The sequence below is a fragment of the Mchenga conophoros genome, linkage group LG11 (assembly GCF_057382185.1).
Source record: "Mchenga conophoros isolate Kocher_MC1m ecotype Shallow Benthic linkage group LG11, M_conophoros_male_GT1.1, whole genome shotgun sequence".
NCBI classification, from domain to species: domain Eukaryota; kingdom Metazoa; phylum Chordata; class Actinopteri; order Cichliformes; family Cichlidae; genus Mchenga; species Mchenga conophoros.
Genome location: NC_140536.1, coordinates 410,021 through 436,191, shown reverse-complemented (window position 1 = coordinate 436,191; position 26,171 = coordinate 410,021). Strand labels below are relative to the sequence as shown.

The window sequence follows — 26,171 nt, the reverse complement described above, 5'->3', positions numbered from 1 at the left end:
GTCCAGTAGTTCCACGAGAAGCATGGAGAAGAGCTCAGACTTTGATGAGTGTACCAGCCCGCTTTCCTCGTTTCCTCGGGCGCTTCATCCAGGAAGTGGTGTAGGAGTGTTGGCACAGATAAACCGGAATACAGGGCTCAAAAAGTGGTGGAGGAGGCCCATATCCTCCTCATCTCCTGTCTCCGTTTGTTTAAGTGCCAGGTCATACGATGCTTTGATTTCTAAGAGTAACTGGTGATTGTACACATGCAGAGCGAGCGCATTTTGGGATAAAGTAGAAAAGGATAAGCCAAAGCAAAGCTAGCAGAGTTGACGGACGTGTCGCCATGCATACTGCTGGCGCCATCTTCCACGTGTATTCACAGTACACGGATTTCTCTGACGAACTGTCTGTATTAGGACCCTACATTCTGTTTCTTTTAAATACTTCGTTAACAACCGGAGTCTTCCCTGAATGTTTTAAATCAGCTGTGGTAGTACCAATCTTGAGTCGGACTGGATGTTGACATAGTTGCAAACTATAGACCCATCTCATATTTGTCTTTCTTATCTAAGGTCTTTGGAAAAGTGGTTTTTTAGCAGCTCACTGAGCATTTGTCAACAGACAATCTGTTTGAACCATTTCAGTCTGCTTTTAGACCAAATCACTTTAGTCAAAGTGGTAAAAGATCTACTGGTAAATGCAGACAATGATCGCTCTTCAGTTTTATTATTGCTGGATCTCAGTGTTGCATTTGTCACTGTGGATTACTGTATTTTATTGGATAGTCTAGAACAATTTATTGGAGTTACGGGAAATGTTTTATCATGGCTGAGATCCTACCTGTCTGGGAGATCTCACACTGTTAGTTTTAAAAATGATCTGACTTGAGGGGGTGCTCAGCTGGTTAATTACTTCCGATAAGGTAGGGATAACGACTGAGCTGATTTCTGAATGAACAGAAGTGACAGCAGCAGCTTGGGAAGATTTGATGAATTGAAAGACTGATTAGAGGGTCGATTGTGTCGAGGGTGGATGCCTGATGATGCTGGTGAAAGCACATGAGAAGTGAAGGGACGCCACGAAGGATTATGTGCACGGCGCAGTTTGGATGTCTTAAAAGGAGCGATAGAGAACAGAACCTGGCATCCCGGTGCCACGAAGGTTCGCCGGTGCTTTGCGAAGGCAGGAAAGATGGCAGTGAATCTGGCATCGCGGTGCCGAGCAGAGAAACTGGCAACTCTATATTAGAAAGCATGCTGCTGCGTTTGCGAATGAGGGATAAAGAGAGAACCTGGCATCTCGGTGTCAAGCTTGATATTGCATTCGTAAAGGAGGGACAGAGGAAGAGAACCTGGCATCACGGTGTCAAAAGCATCCTGCTGCATTTGCGAATGAGGAATAAAGAGAGAACCTGGCATCTCGGTGCCAGAGGGGTTTACTACTGCTTTGCAATAACGGATGCAGAGAAACTGGCAAAGTGGTGGAAGAAGATCACTGCTGCGATTACGAATGATGGATATAGAAGGAACCTGCTAGAAGATTTCGCTGCTGCTTTTGCCATGATAGATGGGCAGGGCCTGGCAACTCAGGTGTAAGAAGCTTGTCGCTGAAGTTTGGAAATTATAGATATAGCAAGAATCTGACACCAAAGTCCTAGAAGGGTTTGCCGCTGCTTTGCGATGATAGATGCGGAGAAACTGGCAGTTTGGTAGTAGAGAAGCTTAATGCTGCGTTGCAAATGGGAGATGAAGGAAAACCTGGCAACCCAGTGTCTTTTTAAAAAAAATCTTTAGCATATGTAGGGAAGCTGGCAACTCTGTGCCAAAGCATGCTGCATTTTGCATTGAGAACTGGGGGATTGACAACTGCTGCTTTTGCGAATGAGGGATAAAGGAAACCTGGCAACCCAGTGCCGAGGTTTGCTGCAGAGTTTAGCAAAGGAGGAATGAGTGGCTGAAAGCCTGGCAGGTCGGTGCTGAGGTTTGCTGCATAATTTGCAAAAGAGGGATGAGTGACTGAGAACCTAGCAACCCAGTGCCCCGTTTGCTGCAGTTTAGTCAAGGAGGGATGAGTGGCTGAGATCCTGGCAACCCGGTGCCGAGGTTTGCTGCAGAATTTTGCAAAGGAGGGATGGAGAACTGGCAACTCGGTGCCTTCTTTTTTTATGCTGAGAAACTGCAACCTGATGGTGAAAAGCTTCCTGCTGCTTTTGCAGGAACAATGTGGTTTTCGTCCTGGTTGTGGAACACTGCACCAGCTCTACCAGTCTACATGTGTTTTGTGGACTTGGAGAAGGCATTCGACCATGTCCCTCGGGGTGTCCTGTGGGAGGTGCTGCGGGAGTACGGGGTGTCTGGCCCATTGCTACGGGCCATTCGATCCCTATACAACCGTTGCAATAGCTTGGTTCGCATAGCCGGCAATAAGTCGTACTCGTTCCCGGTGGGTGATGGGCTCCGCCAGGGCTGCCCTTTGTCACGATTCTGTTCATAACTTTTGCCCACTCCGGGTCAGGGACGAGTTCCTGCCACAAGTGGAGGAGTTCAAGTATCTCGGGGTCTTGTTCGCGAGTGATGGGAGAAGGGAGCCGGAGATGGACAGACGGATTGGTGCTACGGCTGCAGTTATGCGGACGATGCCACCCATCTGGTTTCCACTCAAACTTAGTAATCACCGAAGCATTTGGGTTCGGGTACTTCTGTCTGACAGCATTCCCCACTCTCCTGCACACGGCAGTAAGGTGTGGTGTCAGGAAGATCCACAACTCTTGCTATAATCTGCACCGCTTCTAATGCTGTTATAGTAATGCATCTTCCAGCTATGGCCCTGAAGTCTCCCAGAGCAAGTAGGGTGCCTGAAGTCACTATCCAATTGTCTCAGTAATTGGAGGCAGCATCTGTACCAAACCGGTACGTAGGCGCCGAACTTTTATCAACACATCACCTGCCCCACCAGAGGTGAAAGGACACTGGACCACTGCTACACTACGGTCAAGGACGGCTACAAGGCACAATCCCGCCCTCCGTTTGGCAAATCTGATCACGCCTCCATCTTCCTCATGCCAAAATACAAACAAAGGCTGAAACAGGAAGTTCCGGTTCAGAGGAAGGTCGCGCGCTGGACGGATCAATCGGTGGCCGCGTTACAGGACGCACTCGATGACGCAGACTGGGGCATGTTCAGAAACAGCTCCGATGATGATGTCAACGTGTTTACGGAAGCGGTTGTGGGATTCATCGGGAAACTAGCGGATGATACCGTGGAGACAAAGACTATCACAACGTTTCCCAACCAGAAGCCGTGGGTGGATAAAACCATCCGCGACGCTCTGAGATCCCGCACCGCTGCCTACAACACGGGACTCACGACGGGGGACATGGACCCGTACAAAGCCGCGTCATATAACTTGCGGAGGGCGGTGAAAGAGGCGAAGCAGCGCTACGGGAGGAAACTAGAGTCACAACTCCAACAGAGTGACTCTAGGAGCCTGTGGAGGGGACTAAGGAACGCGGCCGTGACTCTGGCAGACGAGCTGAACACTTTCTATGCTCGCTTCGAGGCTGCAGCTAAGGACTCCAACAATGCTAGTGCTAGCGGCGCTAACGGCTGCAGACAGGAAGATACTGCCAGCACCGGAAACGTGCTCGTCATCTCCGAGCATGAAGTAAGGAGAGCCTTCAAGAGAGTGAACACCAGGAAAGCAGCAGGACCAGACGGCATCCCAGGTCGTATCCTCAGAGACTGCGCATACCAGCTAGCTCCTGTGTTCACTGAGATATTCAACATTTCTTTATCTCAGTCGGTGATCCCCACATGCTTCAAAGAGTCCATCATTGTTCCTGTCCCGAAGAAACCCCACCCTGCTTCTCTCAATGACTATCGCCCTGTAGCCCTCACCTCAGTAGTGATGAAGTGCTTTGAACGCCTGGTCAGAGACTTCATCATTTCTTCACTACCAGACACACTGGACCCACTACAGTTCGCTTACCGTCCAAATCGTTCCACAGACGATGCCATCTCTCATCTCCTCCACACATCACTCACTCACTTGGACACTAGAAGGGGGAATTATGTTAAAATGCTCTTCATAGACTACAGCTCTGCATTTAATACCATAATTCCCTCCACACTCACCACCAAGCTGGAGCATCTGGGACTCAGCTCATCTATGTGTCAGTGGATCTCCAACTTCCTAACTGGCAGACCACAGGCAGTAAGGATGGGCGGACATGTCTCAGCCTCCACCACTCTCAGCACTGGAGCCCCCCAGGGGTGTGTTCTGAGCCCCCTGCTGTACTCTTTGTACACATATGACTGTGTGGCCACTACCAGCTCCACCACCATCATCAAGTTTGCTGACGACACCGTCGTGGTGGGCCTGATCTCTGATAACAACGAGACGGCCTACCTGAAGGAGATTAGGAATCTGGAGAACTGGTGCCAGAGGAACAACCTCCTTCTAAACGTCAGTAAGACAAAGGAGCTGATAGTGGACTTCAGCACTAAGCAGGAGAGGAACTACCAGACCCCCGTCATCAACGAGTGCCCAGTGGAGAGAGTGGACAGCTTCAAATACCTCGGAGTTCACATCACGCAGGACCTGTCATGGTCCTGTCACATCAACACCGTGGTGAAAAAGGCCCGGCAGCGTCTCTACCACCTCAGACGCTTGAGAGACTTCCAACTGCCCTCCAAGGTGCTCAGGAACTTTTACTCGTGCACCATAGAGAGCATCCTGACGGGAAACATCTTAACCTGGTTCGGGAACAGCACCATGCAGGACAGACGAGCTCTACAGAGGGTTGTGCGGTCAGCTGAGCGCACCATCCGCTCCGAGCTCCCTGACCTGCACTCAATCTACAGCAGGCGGTGCTGGACCAAGGCCAGGAAGATCGTGAAGGACCTCAGCCATCCCAACAACAGACTGTTCTCTCTGTTGAGGTCAGGAAAGCGATTCCGCTCCCTGAAGACCAACACAGAGAGACTGAGGAGGAGCTTCTTCCCGCAGGCGATACGGTCTCTCAATCACACCACCACACAGTACTGACCCACACATATTGTTCTTACACACACACTGGACATTCTGGACATTGTTTTCACTTCATCACTTAAATCACTTTAAGCATATTTGCACTGCACAAGACATAATGTGGATTGCACAACACTGGTCACTACATTCTTCACTTCCAGTTAATACTTGTACAGCTGCTGTTATTGTGTATATATTTATTTATATTTCTTCATACATTCTTATATAGTTCTATATTGTGTATTGTGTATTTTGTTGTACAGTTATTTTATTTTCAACTTTAATTTATATATTTTATCTTATTCTTTCCCAGTTAAATTTACCCTTCATTCTAATTTGTGTTGTACAGTTATTTTATTTTCAACTTTAATTTATATATTTTATCTTATTCTTTCCCAGTTAAATTTACCCTTCATTCTAATTTGTGTTGTACAGTTATTTCATTTTTAACCTTAATTTATATTTTATTCCTTCCTAGTTAAATTTACCCTTTTTAATTTTTCATATTTATTTCCTATCTTATTCATAGCCTTTTCCTTTTTTGTTTTCTTTAGGTCACGAGCAGTTGTCCAAGCATTTCACTACATATCGTACTGTGTATGACTGTGTACATGACAAATAAAATTTGAATTTAGAGGCACTACAACGAGTTCGCTCCCCTCTGCACGGAATCTAGGCAGCCGAAAAACTTGGGCCCGCCCTCGTGCAGGCTTTCAACTGTGACGAGGATCCCACACCTCGATATAGCTATTCTGGGGTCCTCAACTTCCCAGATTGCCACCCTAGTTCCCGTCCCACGGGTCTCTAGCCTTTGTCTACTGCAGCAAATTGACAACAACTTAGCGAACAGACAATTTATATAAGCTCCAATGTGCACACTTTTGATTAAAGGTGGTGCTTACCTTTTTAAGATGACCCGGAGTGCTTCGTATTAAAGCATGTCAAGTAATATCATTCTAACACAGGCCTAGAAGAATTTGGAGAAGACAAGAGGTACACAGAAGGAGAGATATTGTTCCTCACCTTGCTAACTTTTTCAACAAAGAAAGAAAGAAAATTTTCAGTCATCATTTGATGAAATTGGGACAGCAGGTGGAGCTGGAGCAACAATATCACTAATGGTATCAAAAAGTACCTTGGGGTTACCTCTACTCTTTGAGACTAAGTCAGAGAAATAGGCAGCCCTTGCATTTTGAATTGAAGCATTAAAAGAAGCTAAAAGGTTGACACGCACATTTTAAGCAGCGAATGCTGTTGTTTATGCAGGGGGATGATTTTAAGACAGGAGCTAATCTGGATTTAAAAGGACAAATACTATCTAAAATAGAAAGACTAATTATTAAAAAGATTTCTTAATAAATCAACATCATTAGAGACAGGCAACACCAAATTAAAAACATCAGAAAATTAGCAGTAGTAGAGAAATATAAAGTTAAATATAATAGAATGAGGGTCAAAAGTCAGACACCGTCACACTGCCAAGTTTCAGTTCAAAATAAAAAAATGTAATTTTTTTGGAAAGAATAAATTAATTCAACAAGAATGTTTTATTGGTTATTGATCAGCCATTGAGAAGCGCCATGCTCAGTGAGGTAGAAGTCATGTCACTAACAGAACTGAGGGACGTAAATTCCATTCATTGCAGGGACAGAGGGCCAGACAACTGGAGAGTCTCGATAAACATTTGTAAGGTAACACGGTCCCATAGGTCCAGGCCCTACATGATCAAGTAGGGACATGGAAGAAAAATTCCCCTCCATACGAGCTGTCTGAGCACAGGTGACCAGAGATGCTAGGCGTCGCTTACCAGCTGAACCTGCTCTTTTACCTCTTCTGCTCCGCAATTTACGTGAGCCCAGAAGGGTACCTGTTGGCAACGTCTGTTGAAAATCCAGACTCTGGCAATGGAGGGTGGAACATACCGTTGTAGGAAGAGGAGGTATCCAGGCCCACCATAGTGGAGCGAATTGCCAGCAGCATCAGACGATCGTAGACTAAAGCGGCCAATACATCAGAGACAAAAAAGGAGAGCAGTAAGGTCGAAAAAAATAGCACTAGAGTAGAGCGAGAAAAACTGCAACCGGCAGCGGCAGAGCCAAACACAGGTGCCATCATCGCGGAAGCATTGAATTCCAGAACACACACATCCTGTGTGTGTTCTGGAATTCTTGGTTGTATGCTAACCAAGAGCAGTCACAGTTTAATATCTATTGTTCTAATTTGATGGAATAGAATAAATATTGTAAAATGAATGATTTTCTACTTCCCAGTTTGTCTTGGCAATGTGACAATAACTCAGACTGGAAGTGATCTTAATGACAAATGAATTTTCAGACTTTCAGAGGTCATGTACAGTAACCACACTGACACCAAGAGGAGAAAAACAGAGAGATAAAAGATAATGAAGGTGACAGTTTGAATCTGTCATATTTCATTCAATACAGTGTTGTACTGAAAGATCCAGGATCAGTCCAAATCATCATCAGTTTGATCCACGTATGGATTGAAGTGTATTCGTGAAAATGTTAGACTGTTCCTTTATCAGTGTCTAATAGTATGTATATGAGAGCCATGTAATATCCATGTGTGCGTGCTAAAAGAGACTGTGCTGGTCTGACCCCCCCTCCTCCTTTCAGGGTGGAGCCTGCTGGAGTCCAATGGTTGAGACCAGGTCTGAGGAAGTGTAAGTGTGTTTTTAATGGGATTCATGAAAACAAAGCAGCACACATTCAACTATCTTCAAACTGTCACATCTAGGGATGGGTATTGATAAGATTTTCACGATTCCGATTCCATTTTCGATTCTGTTTAACGATTCGATTCTTTATCGATTCTCTTATCGATTCTTTTTTTAAAAAAAAGGAGAACACTAAGGTCGATTAGCTTAGAACTTTGTTTTATATCTTCTCTTTGAACAAGATAGAAATTTAGGAGTAACATGACCTTACAAACCCAACAGTGAGATCTTAAGAGATCCACAGCCTACGGCTCTTCAATGGGGTGTCACAGGGTCCCCAGGAAAAAAATTGTAAATGTAAAATAATAAAATAAATATTCTTCTGTAGCAATAACAAAGTATAACATAAATTATTCTGTAGCAATTACACAAGAATATCCAGTAATGTCCCTGCCTACAATTAAACACATTCACTTACTGAAAATCATCTGCTGTGGCAAATGGGTTCAAGCCTTTTACCACAAACTTAGTCACTGCTTGGTGACATTCGTCTATCCTGGCCTGAAAGGAGACGCTACCGGTAGACTGCAGCGAGAACTGCCAGCATCTGAGCCAGACTCTGTCTCTCATCATGGTCACTAAATGCACAGTGATGGCAGGTTTGTAATAAGGCAGATCGCGCTAACATAATATGCACTGTTAGTTGATTATTTACATGCCGCATTAACGGGAGAGGACGTGCAAACGTTACCGCTGCTGCTGGGTTGAGATTCACGAGTCCGGAGCGGAATTAAAAACACGACATTCATTTAAGGTCATCGCGTGTTTTGTGAGCAAATGCTTTTGATATTTGTAGTGTTTCCTCCCTTAAATAAAATATCTACTTTGCAAGTATTGCAAGTTGTCCTGTTGTCATCCGTTCTCGTAAAGTTTAACCAAGCTTTTGAGCATTTGAGCCATTTAGGCGCCGTGTTTCCTGCCAGGTAAATGACGCTCCGTAACGTGGTGACATCATTCGGGGCGACTGGAATCGATAAGGGAATCGTTTGCAAAAATGGCAAACAATTCCAAGGAATTGAAACAATGGGAACCGGTTCTCAACAAGAACCGGTTTTTGATACCCATCCCTAGTCACATCACTCTTCTCACATCTCATCATCAAAGTGTCAATCAATGAACAGATGATGGATCAATAACTGCAGCTGGATTGTGTTTGTTCTCTCCATCAGATTCCTGTCAACTCACAATCGACACAAACACAGTAAACAGGAAACTTAAACTGTCTGACAACAACAGGAAGGTGAGACATGTGGAGGAGGTTCAGTCATATCCTGATCATCCAGACAGATTTGATGTTCATCCTCAATTGCTGTGTAGCAATGGTCTGACTGGTCGTTGTTACTGGGAGGTCGAGTGGAGAGGAGATGTTTCTATATCAGTGAGTTACAGTAAAATTGGAAGAAAAGGAAACAGTGCTGACTGTTTGTTTGGATGGAATGATCAGTCCTGGAATCTGGAGTGCTCTGCTCTTGGTCCTCTTTATGTCAGGCACAATAACAGAAAAACATCCATCTATTCCTTCCTTTCCTACTTGTCCTCCTCTGTGCCCTCTGGGACCTCCATGCTCTCCTTGCACTCCACCTTATCCTTTGCCCTCTCCTTGCCCTCCTTGACCTCCTCCTTGACCTCCTCCTTGCCCTCCTCATTGCCCTCCTCTGTCTCTAACAGAGTTGCAATTTACGTGGACTGTCCTGCTGGCACTCTGTCCTTCTACAGTGTCTCCTCTGACACTCTGATCCACCTCCACACCTTCAACACCACATTCACTCAAACTCTTTATCCTGGGTTTGGATTTGGGATCAAAGTTGCATTACCTATGTATGGGCTAATTAATAGAGGTATTTCTCCTGGTTCGTCAGTAACTCTGTGCTGAGTGGAGTGTAAAGAGTGTCCTCCTGTTAGAGAAACACTCTGACTATTGAACAGATAGTTCAGTCTCTACATGTCTGTCTCCTTCACTCAGAAACACGTTTTCAGATTCATGGATTCAAACAGTTGATGTTTTAAACTGTTCTAAATGATTCCTTGTAAACTTCTTCCTCTTCAGTCCTTTAAAGATGGAAACTCCCATTATTCCAGGATCCACGTGTTGTTTTTCTGTCTTTTTCCACTCAAAGCTTCACAGTGAATCTCAGTATGTTGTGTTTCTCTGAAGCTCAGTTCACAACCAGCTCCTCTGCATTTTCAACAAGTCTAAGCTCATTAAATGAATCCAAATGTTTGATTTCTCTTTCTTAATGTGATTTTTCCAAACTCTCCACATGCTCTCACTGTTTCACTCATTGTTGCAAGCTCATCATTTGAAAATGTTTCAGTAATATAAGCTGAAAATATTGGCACAGTAGCTTTTAATTGAGTTGTAATCATAATATGATTGTATTGAGGTATCCTAATGCATGTGACTTATCTAATAAATAGCAAGACTGCATTAACCATTTGAAACTAGTCTTGTCTTTTTCACAGAAACACTTGAACAAGAATATCGTGCAGTATGTTGGCAACAGCACAGTTATAATTCTTAGAAATATTCAAATATGTCTGTATAACATTCCATATGTCATGTATCACTTAAGTTTGTATAAAACATGAAAACGAACCGTAATGATGAAGACCCTTGTGGATTCTTGCAGTTTATATTATTCATAGTTTTGTATCCATGATTTATTTTACAATATTTGAATTAAGTTTTCACTAAAAGACAACGTCAAATCAGGTGATTTTTGAATTACATGAGTTTAGTTTATTATTTAACCCTGTCAAATGTGATTTTAGCTGATCGATGGTGTTACATAACAGTTTGATATGATAGGCTCTATGCTGCTGGTGGTGGATTTCAGCATTTATTAAATAAAGTATAACACACACAGTTAGGTAAGTGGCCAATACAAAATATGTGGTTGTATTGTATTGTATAAATGCCTTTATTTGTCGGTTGCAGTTGCCTGCAGCTGAGATTACAGACCTTGCCTACCGTACATACAATGCACAAACATCACATTGGGGAGACAAGTCAGGCTAGGTAGCAAAAAGGAAAAAATAATGAAATGTGTAACATAGAAGGGCAGTTCAGGAGAAAAAAAGAATTTCTGCTCATACTTATCCCCAAAAGTGAGTCAGCATGACGAGAAGACAAAAACTCCATGGCAAATAAGAAGCACAGATATCATCACACCATAACACCATGAAACACAGACAAGCAACATGGGGGAGTATACCAATCTGCACAGCTGCATCTGGGACGCTGCAATCGTGCAATCGCGCCTTCGGCTGAGCTGCTGTCCACATCGAATGGGAGGTAAGCATGGGAGGAGGCATTGGATTTTTGGAGGGGAGGGTGGTGGTGAGGACATATCAATATCAGTGTACATGTGTCATGGTCCCTGTGCCTTCTCAGTTGACTCAGTATGGCCACAAGTGTTTTCTGTTCTGTTGTGTCTCTACCGGGGCGGAGTCATGGCGACTCCAGCCCCTGTCTCTGACACCTGCAAACGATCATCTCATCATCACGCTCACTACTTAAGGCGGCTGCTGAGAATGCTTCGTCACTGGATTATTGTGTAACACTCGTCAGTGTCATCACTAGACTCTAGCTATCTTCAGAGTTTCATTCGTGCCGTGACTTACCTGCTCTTTTCTCCCTGTGCCAGACTCAACTTACCAGCCTGAGGACTGCCGCTATGGTAAGCTTTAAAGCCGGAGTGTGAGAGCTAACCTGAGCGTCAGAGGAGGATTATTGTACATAGCCCTGTGTGTTTCCCGGAGACCCCCTTCCAGTGACCTTGACCTGTATATATCTGCACTTGGTGTCAGTTTGTCAATAAATTGTGAACTTTTGAGACGGTCTGCTTCTGAGTCTCTCCTGAGCCTGACAGAATAATCCAGCCATCATTATGGACTCAGCAGACTGCACCAATGTCTCTGGAAGAGCTTCTGCACCGACATTAACAATAGTACGGCTCAGTTGAGAGGTAGCATCACTTTTTTTTTTCCTTCTTTTTTGTTTCCCCGTTTGGATCTTTAGCGATCAGAATTGTTGTCTTAAGGCCAACAAAGATGCCAAGCGGATTTATTTTACCAAGTGGATCATCATGGCCTTGCCATATTGGTCCATTTGATTGACCTCTATTATAATTATGTATTTATTTTATTTTATTTTCGGTTGCTACAAACGGGACAGACATGACTGGAGGATAGGACAGGGAGAAAGAATAAAAGAAAGAGAGGGAGAGAAAGAAAAACAGAGGGGAGAAGAGACGTGAGAAAGGGGGGAAGAAAGAAAAAAAAAAACAAACAAAACACCTGGATCACCTGTATGGAGAAAAAAAACCAGAAGAGAAAACAAACAAAAAAGAGCAACATAATAAAAAAACAGCACCATCACAATAAACTAGCTAGCAGTAGATAACAGTAGATACTAAATATTAAACGCTATTGTGCAGCACGCAAGATAGTGTCATGGTCCTGAGCCTGCCGACTCAGTGTTTTGTGTTTCCTTATGCTTTTGTTCATTCCGAGTATGTATTCTGTTGTGATTTGCCATTTGTTAGGTTTCTGTTCTTTGCCTGCCTGCTCCCACTTCTCTGTGTTCCCTCCGTCTGTCCATGGTGTCACACTGTCTGCTTGTGAATCTGTCTGTTTAGTTCTGTGTCTTGTCTGGTTCTGTGTCTGTGAGTTTCCTGTTTTATTGTGAAGGTCTCCGTCTGATGTGAGTGTGTTCAGTTTACGTTTCCCATGTCCTGTCAGCTCTGATTTCTCCCAGCTGTGTTGCCCTCCTGTCTCTCATCCCCTGATTACTGGTGTGTGTATTTAAGCCCTGTGTGTTCTCCTGCCTGTTGCCGGTTCGTCTGCGTCACTCGGTGTCCCTCGGTGTCCCTCGGTGTCCCTCGGTGTCCCTCAGTGTCCCTCGGTGTCCCACGGTGTCCTGTTCCTCATCTGCGTCTCTCTGTCTCTCATCCCTTTTGGTATCTTCTCAGGTTAGTTATTTAGTTTTCCCAGTTTAGGTTTCTTTAGTTTATTGTCCTCCTTCATTGCCTGTTTTGCCTCCACTTTGTAAATAAACATCACTAGCATTTTCATCCACTGCTTGCATTTTGGGTCCTTTCTCCCTCCAACACCACAGACAGACAGCGCACAATGTGCTTTGAGGCAGCAGCCACGAAAGGTGTAGTTCGCGTCTGTGAACACCCGTGTGTACACCTGTGTGCATACCTGTGTGGATCAGCATGCTTGTATTCCAATGGTTTCTCCATGTAACGATCTGCTAGGGAGTGTGGGGAGCCATAGCCCCGTCCTCCAGGGCATGAAGCAGGTATGGAGGAGATCCAGGCCCCAGACATCCAGAGGCCCCAGAGTACGAGGACCTGAGGAAGACCACCAAAAAGGGGGGGGGGGGGGAACCGTGCCACCCTCCTGGGAAGAGCTGAGTAGAGCCCCAAATGAGAGGTCACCGAGCAGCTACAGAGCAGAGAGGGTTGCAGTGGCATGCCCGCGGGCTCTGCCGGCAGCCAGCTGTGCCAGAGAGGACCAAGCTTCAGGCCCAGAGGCCGGAGGCCTGAGGGCACCCCACCCCCCGGAAGGGGCCCAGCCAGGCCACAGGCGCCAGGCCCCGCCAATCAGCCACCAGGAGTGAGCCGGTACATACATGAGCACCCAGCCCCAGTCGACAAGAACCACCAGCACACCAACATCTGAGGGCATCAGCCACCGGCAGGGAGTGTGGTGAGGTGACATAGGCCTCCGTACTTTGGAGGGCCTGAGATGTACCCAGAGAGGTTGAGTCTAATACCCAACCTGACATATAGACACAGACAAACAGGCGCACGCGGACACAAACGTGCATTCCCACCCCCATATACACAACCAAATACTCGGCACTCACCCAACGTGTAGACAGACACAAATAGATACTGCACAGACAGTCGCACTCCCCAAACATACTCTATATCCCAGGTCCAGGTACCCCCGCCCCCAGAGGGGCAAGCCGCACCTAGACCCAGGAGATGTAACCCTTCTCTCTGGGGTGGAGGCAAGCGGACCACCTCCTTATCTGCAGTAGCAGGGAGGCCCCGCATCCCAGACCCCAATCTGACGGCCAGCACCTCCTCCCAGCCCCCCAGCCCTGACGGCTAACAGAACTGGGATGAGTGAAGACCCCAAACCTCCCTACGCCCGCTCATATGTAGTGTTGCTGTGTGCTGTTCTAAGGTGCATTTAAAACACAGGAGAGCATGGTTCATGCTTCCTATCAGAGAGCAGCACGGCTACTCCCGAAAACCCTCAGTGTCTATATGCATTTAAAATTTAGGGTAGGGCACCAGCGCCAGAGGTGGGTTGGAGTACACCGACCATCCTCTGGATGCTGTAAAATGTGCCCACCCCCAAGGCCCTATATGTATGTGTTATGTGAGAGTGTGAGTAATGTGGATGTCTAGGTTGCAGAATAAAATTGAGGCACAGGCGGCCAGAAGGGGACAGAGGGGGAGTGCCTCCCCTGCACCCTGGTGACATACCTGCACCCCAAGCCCTGCGTGTGTGGGTGTGGTAGAGCGGGAATAGGGAGGCAGCTGAGGATGGGGAGGGAAGAAATAATAATAATAATAATAATGATGGATTGGATTTCTTCTCTCTTGGCTCTCGGTGAAGGCGGTCGCACTTTTTCTCCTCTCCTCCTTCCCCTTATCTTCCCTGCTTAGCCTCTTGTGTCTTTGTCCTGTCTCGTGTGCATTACTTTTCCCTGGAACAGTCTCTCACTGTCGTTCTCTAAAACCTAAAAGAGAATTATGGATTTGATCAACTGGTCTCTGAATGCTATTGACACCCTCTTCTCAACGAGAAGTCTGGGTTCGGGAGAGCCTGAGTGCCCTGGAGGGACTTTCCCTGCCGGATACACGATGGATGGGTGGCAGAACTGGAGGATCTTGTGCCTGGCGGGACTGTCTATCGAGGACGCTGAAGACATCTACCTATTCGGAACCATGATAGCAGGGTTCTTGCTGATCGGAGCTGGCCTGGCCCTGACCTATCGGAGAAATAAGAGAGCGGAACCAGCTGTTCAACCCCCCCCCAAGGCTGACCGCTGGAATTGAAGCGACGGGACGAGGCGCGACCTCTCACACTGAACGCAGCATGGTTAACACCTTGGAGACGCTTACAGCTGCCGTGAAGACTCAAACTAACACCATTGAGCGTATAATAATAATAATAATAATAATAATAATAATGGATACTTTATATGATGGGATACATCAGAGAGGGGCCTGCTCACAATGTCACCCTTGAGCGAAAGTTGGAACACATCGCAGAACGGCTCACTGCAGCTGTGGGGTCTCAGAATCAAAAGAATGACAACACCACGGAACAGAAGTTTGATACCATCATGGGGAGGCTCGCGGCTCTCCAACGGGAGATCGAGAGACCAGTGTCAGAGTGCTAAATTCGGAGCTGCTCCAACATATGGACACCACGGCGCCAGCTGCTTAGGCCCAAGGCTGGAGCCCACCAAAACAACTCCCTGATAACGACTGTTTGATGACTATTCTTCCCATCCCATGCAAGGCCACCTGAGTTGGCTGGCGGACTGTTTACTTAGCCTGATAGGGCGAAGGACACTGTCTCTGCTGAACTCTGGACACGCACACACATACACTCACACTGATGAGCACGCACTCATCCCCCTCCCTTTCCAAACGCCTTCGATGCTTGTTTCCTGCGGGGGAAGACGGCGGGTCTGTGTGCCGCGCTGAAATGGTAGCGCTGTATAGGACGACTGCTGTGTTCCTTCGGATTACCCCCCACCCCCCTATCCACCCCTGTGGCTAGTCACGTGCTCTAATGTTGTGATGTGGACATTAATGTGCTCTCTGTGCAGAGGAGTTTTTTTTTGTTTCCTGTTCATGCTGTCCTCCCATAGGTGCCCAGCCTGAGAAGAGGTCTCTTTTTTTCCTCTTGTACTTTTTCCCATTGTTGTGTAATTTTTCAGTGTTTTCTCTGCAACGCTGCCGATCTCCGACTGTATTCCCATGTGATGTCTTTGTTGTGTGTGTAAGGGGGGGGGGGGGTCCTATTCCTCTGCGGGGCAACCTGCATATGGCCAATAAAGCAATCAATCAATCAATCAATCAATTTATATAGCGCTTTTCAAGGCACCCAAAGTGCTTTACAATTCCACTATTCATTCACTCTCACATTCACACACTGGTGGAGGCAGCTACAGTTGTAGCCACAGCTGCCCTGGGGCAGACTGACAGAAGCGAGGCTGCCATATCGTGCCATCGGCCCCTCTGGCCAACACCAGTAGGCGGTATGGTAAAGTGTCTTGCCCAAGGACACAACGACCAGGACAGAGAGCCCGGGGATCGAACCGGCGACCTTCTGGTTACAGATGAGCTTCCCAACCCGCTGAGCCACGGTCACGGGGCAAGCGGCCCCTCCCTGGGGCCAGCTGACCCCAGTAGGCACCCCCACACTCTGGAACCCACCAGGACAAGGGGGCCCAGGCCCATCCGGACCGGGGCCCGCAGCAGCAGCACCGCCCGGCCCCACAGAGTCTGGGGCAGCCCACCCGACTCCACCCCAGAGAAAACTGCACCCACCACATCATCCAATCATCTCCCAAACTACACAAGACAATGGACACCCAGGTTATAATCAAGTGTGCCTTATATTCTAACCAAGTATGCCTTATATTTTGTGTGTTCATATATTTTCACATAACCAAGCCTATTGTTGAAGAATCACCTAACCAAGTCTATTGTTAAAGGAAAACATGATGCATTCCTTACCTCAGTGTCTGAGATGTTTGACAAGCATGATATAATGATGCATTCTTTACTTCAGTGTCTGTGATGTCAGATAAAGCATGATATACTTCTGTATTCTTATCCCAGTGTGTGAAAGATCAGATAAGCTGATTTAATGTTTAACCTCTCTTCAACTTCTGTTAAAAAAGGAAGTACTATGTAACCTGCTTTGCCCTATAAATAAAGGAAGCAAGCCTGCCCTCGGTGTGTGTGTCTTCTCAGAGACATTCACACCCGTGCGCACGCTCTTATACACTCTGAGTCGGTCTGCAGTTGTCTCATTTCTCTTACTTGTGTTTGAACAAATGTCTACCCCTGACAGAGTTTGAAGAAAGCGTGGCTAAATAATTCATGTTTAATAACAGGCAGGATGAAAATCTGGTCTTAGTCACTTTGAGTGTAAAAAGGAAACAAACTGCATCCATTTGTGCTTCTTGCACCAGGATCCTCCTCGTATCTTCCACAGCCAGGAAGTTCAGTTCTGCTCTCATGAAGCAGCAGGAAGATGTGAGGCTCAGAGTGAGGACTGAATATAGGCTGATGGCACACACTCAGCCTTTTGCAACTGCATGCACAGCTTTGAGTCATGTGACACTCGTGCCATCATGTTGATCACACCTCTCATTGTATATTCAATTTAATTCATCCATCCATCCATCTTCATCTGCTTTATCCGGCGCCCAGGATGCATCCTTGTCAGATGCCCGAACCACCTCAGCTGGCTCCTTTCGATGTGGAGGAGCAGCGGCTCTACTCTGAGCCCCTCCCGGATGGCCGAACTTCTCACCCTATCTTTAAGGGAGAGGCCAGCCACCCTTCGGAGGAAGCTCATTTCTGTCGCTTGTATCCGCGATCTCGTCCTTTCGGTCACTACCCACAGCTCGTGGCCATAGGTGAGGGTAGGGACATAGATCGACCGATAAATTGAGAGCTTCGCTTTTACACTCAGCTCCCTCTTCACCACGACCGGTGCAGCGTCCGCATCACTGTAGCCGCAGCACCAATCCGTCTGTCCATCTCCGGCTCCCTTCTCCCATCAGTTGCGAACAAGACCCCGAGATACTTGAACTCCTCCACTTGGTGCAGGAACTCATCCCCGACCTGGAGTGAGCACTCCACCCTTTTCCTGCTGAGAACCATGGCCTCAGATTTGGAGGCGCTGATCCTCATTCCTGCTGCTTCACACTCGGCTGCGAACCGTTCCAGTGCAAGCTGGAGGCCTTCACCCGATGAAGCCAACAGAACCACATCATCCGCAAAAAGCAGAGATGAGATTCTGAGGCCACTGAAGTGAAAGCCCTCCTCCACTTGGCTGCGCCTAGAAATCCTGTCCATAAAAATTATGAACAGAACCGGTGACAAAGGGCAGCCCTGGAGGAGCCCATCACCCACCGGGAACGAGTCCGACTTATTGCTGGCAATGCGAACCAAGCTCTTGCAACGGTTGTATAGGGATCGAATGTCGCGTAGCAATGGGCCAGACACCCCCATACTCCCGCAACACCTCCCACAGGACACCCCGAGGGACACGGTCGAATGCCTTCTCCAAGTCCACAAAACACATGTAGACTGGTTGGGCAACCTTCCATGCACCCGCAAGTATCCTTGAGAGGATAAAGAGCTGGTCCAGTGTTCCGCGACAAGGACGAAAATCGCGTTGTTCCTCCTGTTTCCGAGGTTCGACTAGCGGACGAACTCTCCTTTCCAGCACTCTGGCATAGACTTTCCCAGGGAGGCTGAGGAGTGTGATCCCCTTGTAGTTGGAACACACCCTCCGGTCTCCCTTCTTAAAGATGGGGACCACCACCCCGGTCTGCCAGTCCAGGGGTACTGCCCCTGATCTCCACGCAACATTGTAGAGGCGTGTCAACCAGGACAGCCCTACAACGTCCAGAGCCTTCAGGAACTCGGGGCGGACCTCATCAACACCAGGGGCTCTGCCAACAAGGAGTTGTTTAACTGTCTCAGTGACCTCGCCCCCGGAAATTGGCGGGTTATTCCCCTCATCCCCAGACTCTGCTTCCTCCTCGGAAGACGTGTCAGTGGGATTAAGGAGGTCCTCGAAGTATTCCTTCCACCGCCTAACAATTTTCAGGCAGTGCAAGGAAGCTTTGTACTTTTAAGCTTTTAAGCTTGTACTTAAGTAACTCCTCATTAATCTGTAACTATGGATTAAACTGTAAAACTGAAAAAATGTAAGAGAAGAGCTTCAGGTCCCCAGTGAGTGAGGGCAGAGAAGAATCAGCTTTATTTCAGATTTGAGAGATAAACTTTATATTTCAGTTTGTGATGATTCTGTTGTCTTTGTGATTACAGGAGCTGCCCTCAGATTCAGACCTCAGCACCACCCAGTGACAGCAGACAGATCATCCAACAAGTTCACATGTTAACTGCAAAATTAACTGATGAAAACAGTACAAAGATTAAAGTACCACATGTGCTTTCAGTGAAAGCTGCAATTGTTTTATTGATAAAGTTAAAGGCAAAAAATCAAAAGCATTAATCACCCCTGTAACTGTGTCACTATATATCAGCATTAACAGGACCTCAGTTTGGTGTTTCACAGAGCTGTTGATCTCAGACCTGCACAGCTTGTTTAAAACACTTAAACATACTCAGCTGCATGAAGAGCACGTTTGAGTGTCTCTGACACAATTAAATAAAACTATATTTAACTATAAACTTGTGATCTGGAATTCCTTTACAGTTTTTGCAGATAGTGTTTTATTTATCATAAAGTGATTCAGTTATTCATGCCAGAGTAACCAGAGAGGATCATATATTTTTAAATATATAACTTTCTACATGACTGAATATAATATCTTTATGTAAAAGTCCGGAACCTCTGGGGAGTATCCGAGTATTTATAACATTACACAAACCAAAAGTCTCCATCACAGTGTTCATGAAATGCTGGGTTTCCATCTCGTGGGGTGGGCCTACGGTGGAGCTCTGAAAATTTCCCTGTGAGGGAGCTGCTGTTGAAGATGATGAGTCCTGCTTGATCAGTGCGTTGAGCTTCGGTCTTCTTGGTGTTTGTCAAATGATGCCTCTCTCAGTGGGTCAACAGAACTTATGGCACAGGACAGCTGTGATGAAAGAAAGGAAAGAAGATTCTCCAAACCTCTGGACCCAGAAACCCAGCTTAGTCCTCATGGTCTCCCTCCCTAGTTTCTCCCCAGGGTGAATGTAACTGTTGATACAATATTGAAAAGAACAAATTACACTACACTACTGAAACCTCTGTTTGCTGCTGTTTTTGAAATTTCCATGTTATCTGACTGTTGACGGCTCTGAAGATTTAAACCGTTTTAGATCAATTACACTCACAGTCTTAAATGTTAAAATCTCAAAGGACAGCATTACATTATTGATATTAACAGTAACTCTGGGCCTCTGTGGAGTGAGCAGCTGATCTCTCATTACTGTCTAAAAATGGATAACAAAACCGAAGGAGTGCTGAATCATTGAAAAATACAGAGTAACAGGTGTGTAGCATCGCTGACTAGGTAGCAACAAGCCCCCAACACATTGCGTATGCTAGCGGCTAATCTAGCAAACAAATTAACCAGAGTGATTTTAGATGTTTTAGAACTATAAGATGATAAGCTGTGGGTCTTTTTCATAACAGTGATGTGGTTGTATAGGACGAGCACAGAGATGAGTCCACTGTCAGATGCCATAAGAAGATCATTTGTAGCCAGTGTTGGGCAAGTTACTTTGAAAAAGTAATTAACTATAGTTACTAGTTACTTCTTCAAAAAAGTAACTGAGTTAGTTACTGAGTTACAATATTCTAAGTAATTAATTACTTGAAAAGTAACTATTGCGTTACTTTAAAAAAAATGTTTATCCCTCTGGGGTCCAAATGTTTAACCATCTGGGGTCCAGGGTATAGTGTGTGTGTGAATGTGTGTGTGTGAATGGGTGGATGACTGGTTGTGTAAAGTGCTTTGGGGTCCTTAGGGACTAGAAAAGCGCTATACAAATACAGGCCATTTACCATTTATAATTGGCCATTGTATTAACATAATTGATCTAAAATCAGACAAAAAACATGAAATCAGAGTAGAAAAAGTTATATTTTTACTGTAACAACCACAAACATGTTTAATGAATCATATTTCATTACTTTAATAGCAAATATAAATTGTCAATTTTAAAATCATATGCACAAGTTTTGCAAACAACAAAGTTATTTGCATCCATTTACCTTTTACCTTGATTTTTTAAATAACCATTTCAAACTATTTACAGAACAATCAGCTGTTCTTCAATAAGATGCCACACAAATTATTTGTGCCACCACAAAAATTATTTTCTGTCCACTATAAAGGAGAACATCACAGCCTGATACCTGCAGGTCTGACAGCAGCAGGTGTATCACTCCTTTTGCTACCTGGAGACAGCAGTCGCCTCATTGTTCTGACACACAACACAAAACTATCCACAACACTACACACCAACTACACAAGACAACACATTAACTACACACTGCAAACACGCTAAACGTCACAAATCTCTCACAACTGTATGGAACGCCAGGACTGCCATAATGAATTAATTAAATACACCATTAAATAATTAATTAAATGTGTCAATAATTAATTAAAATTGGAATTAATTAATTAATTAAATAGTTATGACACATGTAATTAATTAATTATTGACACATTTAATTAATTATTGATGTATTTCACATTTTAATTAATTATTGACACATTTAATTAATTATTGACACATTTAATTAATTATTTAATGATATATTTATTTATTTCATTTTGGCAGTCCTGGCGCCTGGCTCTCATCTTGAAATAATTTTATCTGTCAGCCTCACCCATCAAACTCAGGGGGCGGGGTTAACGCTGATCGAGTCAAAACCATTGCTTTGGCCTGGTGGCCATTGTTTCTAGCACACAACAACCGGCATGTGGAAGCTAACAGAACTGAACTTTGAAAAACCCTGTTTGTGTGTCACCAAATACCGTTTTAATATTTTTTTAGCCGAGAATGTAGTGGTTTAATCTTCATGTGTCTGGTCGGTTTGTCAAGATACAGCCTCTTTGCAAAAGTGCTTCGATGATTTCGGAGATGTCTGCCCAGTCTCACGGCAAAGCGTGGGATAGACCCGCTCGCCTCGCAAGCAATCCCACCAACAAAGCGCAGGCCCCGGTACACAGCTGTAGTAACCCCCGCTGACTTCTTTTACTGAGGTTATATTTATTGGTGCTTTATTTCCTGAAGTTCTTATGTGTCCTACGTGTTTCAGTCGCCAATTCTGAATTATAGCTAACATTAAAAACATGTTTAAGGAGGAGAGAGAGCAAATAAATCTGTTTAACATCTGATCTTTGGGTTTTTGTTCAGTAATCAGGGTGACCTGTGTATAAACGCATAAAAGAGATAACGTTGGTGTTTCCGTCATGTAGTAACTGCTGGCTTTAACTGTACAAAGGTTGTTCGACACTATGAAACACATACAGACTTCATGATGTTCGGCTAATATTTTTATAGTGAATATTAATCATGAGGGTAAACGGCCCTGTACACCACGGAGCGAGGTCAGCATATCCACGATATCCTCAGCTCCATGAGTTAACACAGAGTTTCCCAGCTGACTATCTAACTGCCAACTATTCCAGAGACGTGAAAATATACAGCATAAAGAAAAATGTAAGAGACTCAGCAGCAGATTAGAATAACAGTTATACATTTAATAAATCACCAAATGAATCCAAGAAACGAGCAAACCTGTTCCGACAATTTGAGTTTGTATTCCCTCAGCTGCAGACTCGCTGCTGTTTAAATGTTTGAAAAGGAAGATTAGATATAAACAAACGTCAAACATAGACTCAGTCTGCCTTCACATTTGATATGAGGCCAGCACGTATAGTGGCTGTGTCCTGTTTTAAGATCATATATGTAAAATTGTTGTCTGACCTCCGTCGATCCAGCCGCTCAGAGTCCGTGGTTACCATGGTTACTGCATAAGCAGCTATAATGTTAACAGCTGGCACTGAGGAAACCTACCGGCAGCATGGGTGTTTATGTTTTTCATTGCAAAAGAACTGTCTGAATGGTTAACTGAAGTTAACTTGGATAAATTATAGTTAAGGAGTTTCACAGATAACGCCTACGTGAGCTGTGCGACTGTTCACCACTACACTGAAATCAGCAGGCTATTACTGAAATACACGTGCTATATCATAAACTATGATATAAATAGGGAGGTCCTATTAACATGTTTAGTTTTATAGGACACCTTCCTGCCTTTAGTCTCCTTCATGAGCAGTATTACTTTTCTTCTAACATCCAGAAGTCTGCACGATGTGTTTCATAGTTTGTAACAAGCCTTTGACAGGTAAACATAACATGACCGAAAAAGCAAAAAGAAAGAAAAAAAAGAAAGAAAGAGAGAGAGTGTTGACATAAGAAGAGAAAATGCTCTCAATTATGGAGACAGGCAAATGGTTCATTTATGTTTGATGTGTGTTTATTCCTCCCTAAATATCGTCGGTGAAGTTTGCCATGCACGTCAGATTTTCCTGCGCATTTTTATACCTCTGCCAACAGAGAGAGAAAAAAAATCACATTCTAACAGACAGCTGGTGCTTAGAATACAGTTGAATAACTATTAAAAATCAGATGATATAATATTTCTGTCCAGGTTGCAGACTTCATGATGAACATGCTGTTGCAAATTCTGCTTCTCTCGGTGGAAATGCGCCTTCTCTTTCCTCTTTGTATAAAAACATTTTAAAAGTCAGTTTAATCTCAAAATTCACTGTTAAATCCAAAACACACCAGATAAAGAAAAGCGAATAGTTCAGTCTAACACATGTGCCAGTGAACCATTAAACGTCTGTGAAACTATGCAGTTATGAAACGTAACTTTAACCTCAGCCAAACCGATTTGCTCAGTTGTAAATAAAACAGCGAAGTAAACGTGACCCGACAGACAGAACCTGAGTGAATGAAGTCCAGCGTTTAACCACTGAGAGCTAAAACTCAGCTGAGGTTTCAAAGCTGTGTGCCGGTGATTGGACATCAGCCGCTGATGAAGCTGGTTCGCCTATAAAGTGCTCTGTAAGGAAACAAGCTCCAGCAGCTCTGCACTCGGGGAAAACACTATATTTACTTATCTTGTGCAGAAAAATGCGCTGACATTGCTTTATATCGAGCACCGGCTGCCCAGTTAAACTGTGACTATCACCAGGTAACGTAGGCATGTTTCTTGAATTAGCAGCAGGTGTTAAACAGCTGACAGATGAGGAGGAGGATGCATGCAGGTAAACTGAGGGTCTGTTGAGCTGATCGCTGGTTTCGTGAGAAAAATGTCAGCTCGTTCTTTATGTTACAGAAGCACAGAGACACAAGACCAGGCGGAAAGAGACGATCGTTCGGTGAAAATGAGAATCTGCGAATGCAACATGTGGAACACGGAGAGTGGAATATGTTTACCCGACCAGTGCAGGGGCCTCCCTACACCCCGGACTCTGCGTTGTGTTAATTTGTGTTGGATTGGGGTGCACCGCAGAGAGACCAGTCGGACACAGGCGTTCAATTTGTGGCTCGGACCGCGCCGTTTATTCGGAAGCAGGGGCAAACACCACTCCAACTCTGCTGCTGGCCCTTCGCAAATCACAGCAAACACTCCGTGACTATCAACATTGCAAAATACAACAACACATATACACAGAATACACATTAAGTAACAATAACCGTGCCTTCTACAACATTCCACGGTCTCGGCGATGAATACAACACAAAACTGATGCAGTTCGCCACTGGCAGTGCTTACCTTCGCAAATCACAGCAAACACTGACCCAAGATGGCGCCCGCGCGAACAAGAAATCTAAAGTACGGTGTCCTGCAGAGGACGAATGGCCAAAATTGCTAACATTTACACCATATATGCAGCTCAACAGCGACACCTTGTGACTTATTCCAGTCACTACCTTACATAAACAAACCAGTTAACGTAACCCCTGGGTGCACTCTGCATACTAATTGTTAGCAGAGCTAGTGAAATCTCTGAAAAAATCTGAGCACTTTTGCAAACATGTTCTATGTTGACAACCTGACCAGACATACGTCGCGACATTCGCGGCTAAAACACTGTTAAAAGTGTAGTTGGTGACAGAAAAACGGGGTATTTTAAAACTACACCACCACCATTGCTGCCTGTGATTTGATCTGCATTCTGGGATACCTGGCTGCCCCAAGTCTACACAAGCAATCGATTATCTAGGATCGACCTGTTTTGACTTACTTTGCACGGCAACCAATCAAATGTTAGAGAAGCTGCATGGGCAGCGTTAACCCCGCCCCCTGAGTTTGATGGGTGAGGCTGACAGATAAAATTATTTCAAGATGAGAGCCAGGCGCCAGGACTGCCAAAGTGAAATAAATAAATATATCATTAAATAATTAATTAAATGTGTCAATAATTAACTAAAATGTGAAATACATAAATAATTAATTAAATGTGTCAATAATTTATTAAAATGTGAAATACATAAATAATTAATTAAATGTGTCAATAATTAATTAATTACATGTGTCATAACTATTTATTTAATTAATTAATTCCAATTTTAATTAATTATTGCCACATTTAATTAATTATTTAATGGTGTATTTAATTAATTCATTATGGCAGTCCTGGCGCTCCATATTACGTGGCCTATCAACACAATATAAAGACTGGTACATATTACCTTGTTGCTTTGTCTTTAAGTGGTCAGGTGATTGGCTTACCACAACTACTTTATTCTTCCTCAGTCAAACAGCAGCACTCATGCGATTGTTTTGCCCCCTGAGCTCCAGGTGTTGTGCTAGACAGTGATCGTGATTACTGTCCGCGGGAGCGTGCAGCTGCTTAAAGCTGTAGCGTCCAGATTACTTATGTAGTCAGCTACTTCCGTGCAGCTGGTATAAGATGCGTTAAGCTGAACACAGCTTCAACCGTCTGTTTGTTGAAAAATAGTAACGGACCGCAAATTTTTTGTTAGTAACTGTAACGGCATTGTAGTGATAGGAATAGTAATTAGTTAGATTACTTGTTACTGAAAAAAGCAAAGCCGTTAGTAACGCCATTATTCCCACCACTATTTGTAACCTTCAGTAAAGCTGTTTCTGTGCTGTGATGAGCTCTGAAACCTGACTGAAACTCTTCAAATAAGCCATTCCTCTGCAGATGATCTGTTAGCTGTTTGACAACTACTTTTTCAAGGATTTTTGATATGAAAGGAAGGTTGGAGATTGGCCTATAATTAGCTAAGACTGCTGGGTCTAGAGATGGCTTTTTAAGTAAAGGTTTAATTACAGCCAGCTTGAAGGCCTTTGGTACACTCAGAAAAATTATGGTTCTTAAATGGTTCTTCAGATGTCTTCATGGTTCTTTAAAGAACCATCATATGTCAAAGAACCTTTTTATTTTGTGGATGGTTCTTCAGCTATTACAAATGGTTCTTTAAAGAACAAAAGGTTCTTCATCCTTAGCTATCTAAGTTTGATGGTGTAAATGGCATAAATATTTATTCACCATAACGAGGCTGTGAATTATACTGTGTGTTTTCTTTGTGTGCATGTGTGTGCGAAGGGGGAGGGCGGGTTACCTG

The 26,171-nt window shown here is 44.7% G+C and overlaps 1 protein-coding gene across 2 annotated transcripts in view; it reads left to right on the top strand.

Annotated features, from left to right (window-relative positions):
* The window catches only part of LOC146563394 (NACHT, LRR and PYD domains-containing protein 3-like), a 73,891-nt gene extending 63,721 nt beyond the window's left edge, over window positions 1-10,170 (top strand). For both annotated transcript variants that reach the window (XM_085290467.1, XM_085290466.1), the window contains 2 exons: window positions 7,649-7,695; window positions 8,919-10,170. In XM_085290467.1, coding sequence (XP_085146593.1) covers window positions 7,649-7,695; window positions 8,919-9,622 — 751 coding nt within the window. In that variant the 3' untranslated portion in view covers window positions 9,623-10,170. The remainder of the gene's footprint in view (window positions 1-7,648; window positions 7,696-8,918) is intronic.
* The last annotated feature ends 16,001 nt before the right edge of the window (window positions 10,171-26,171 follow it).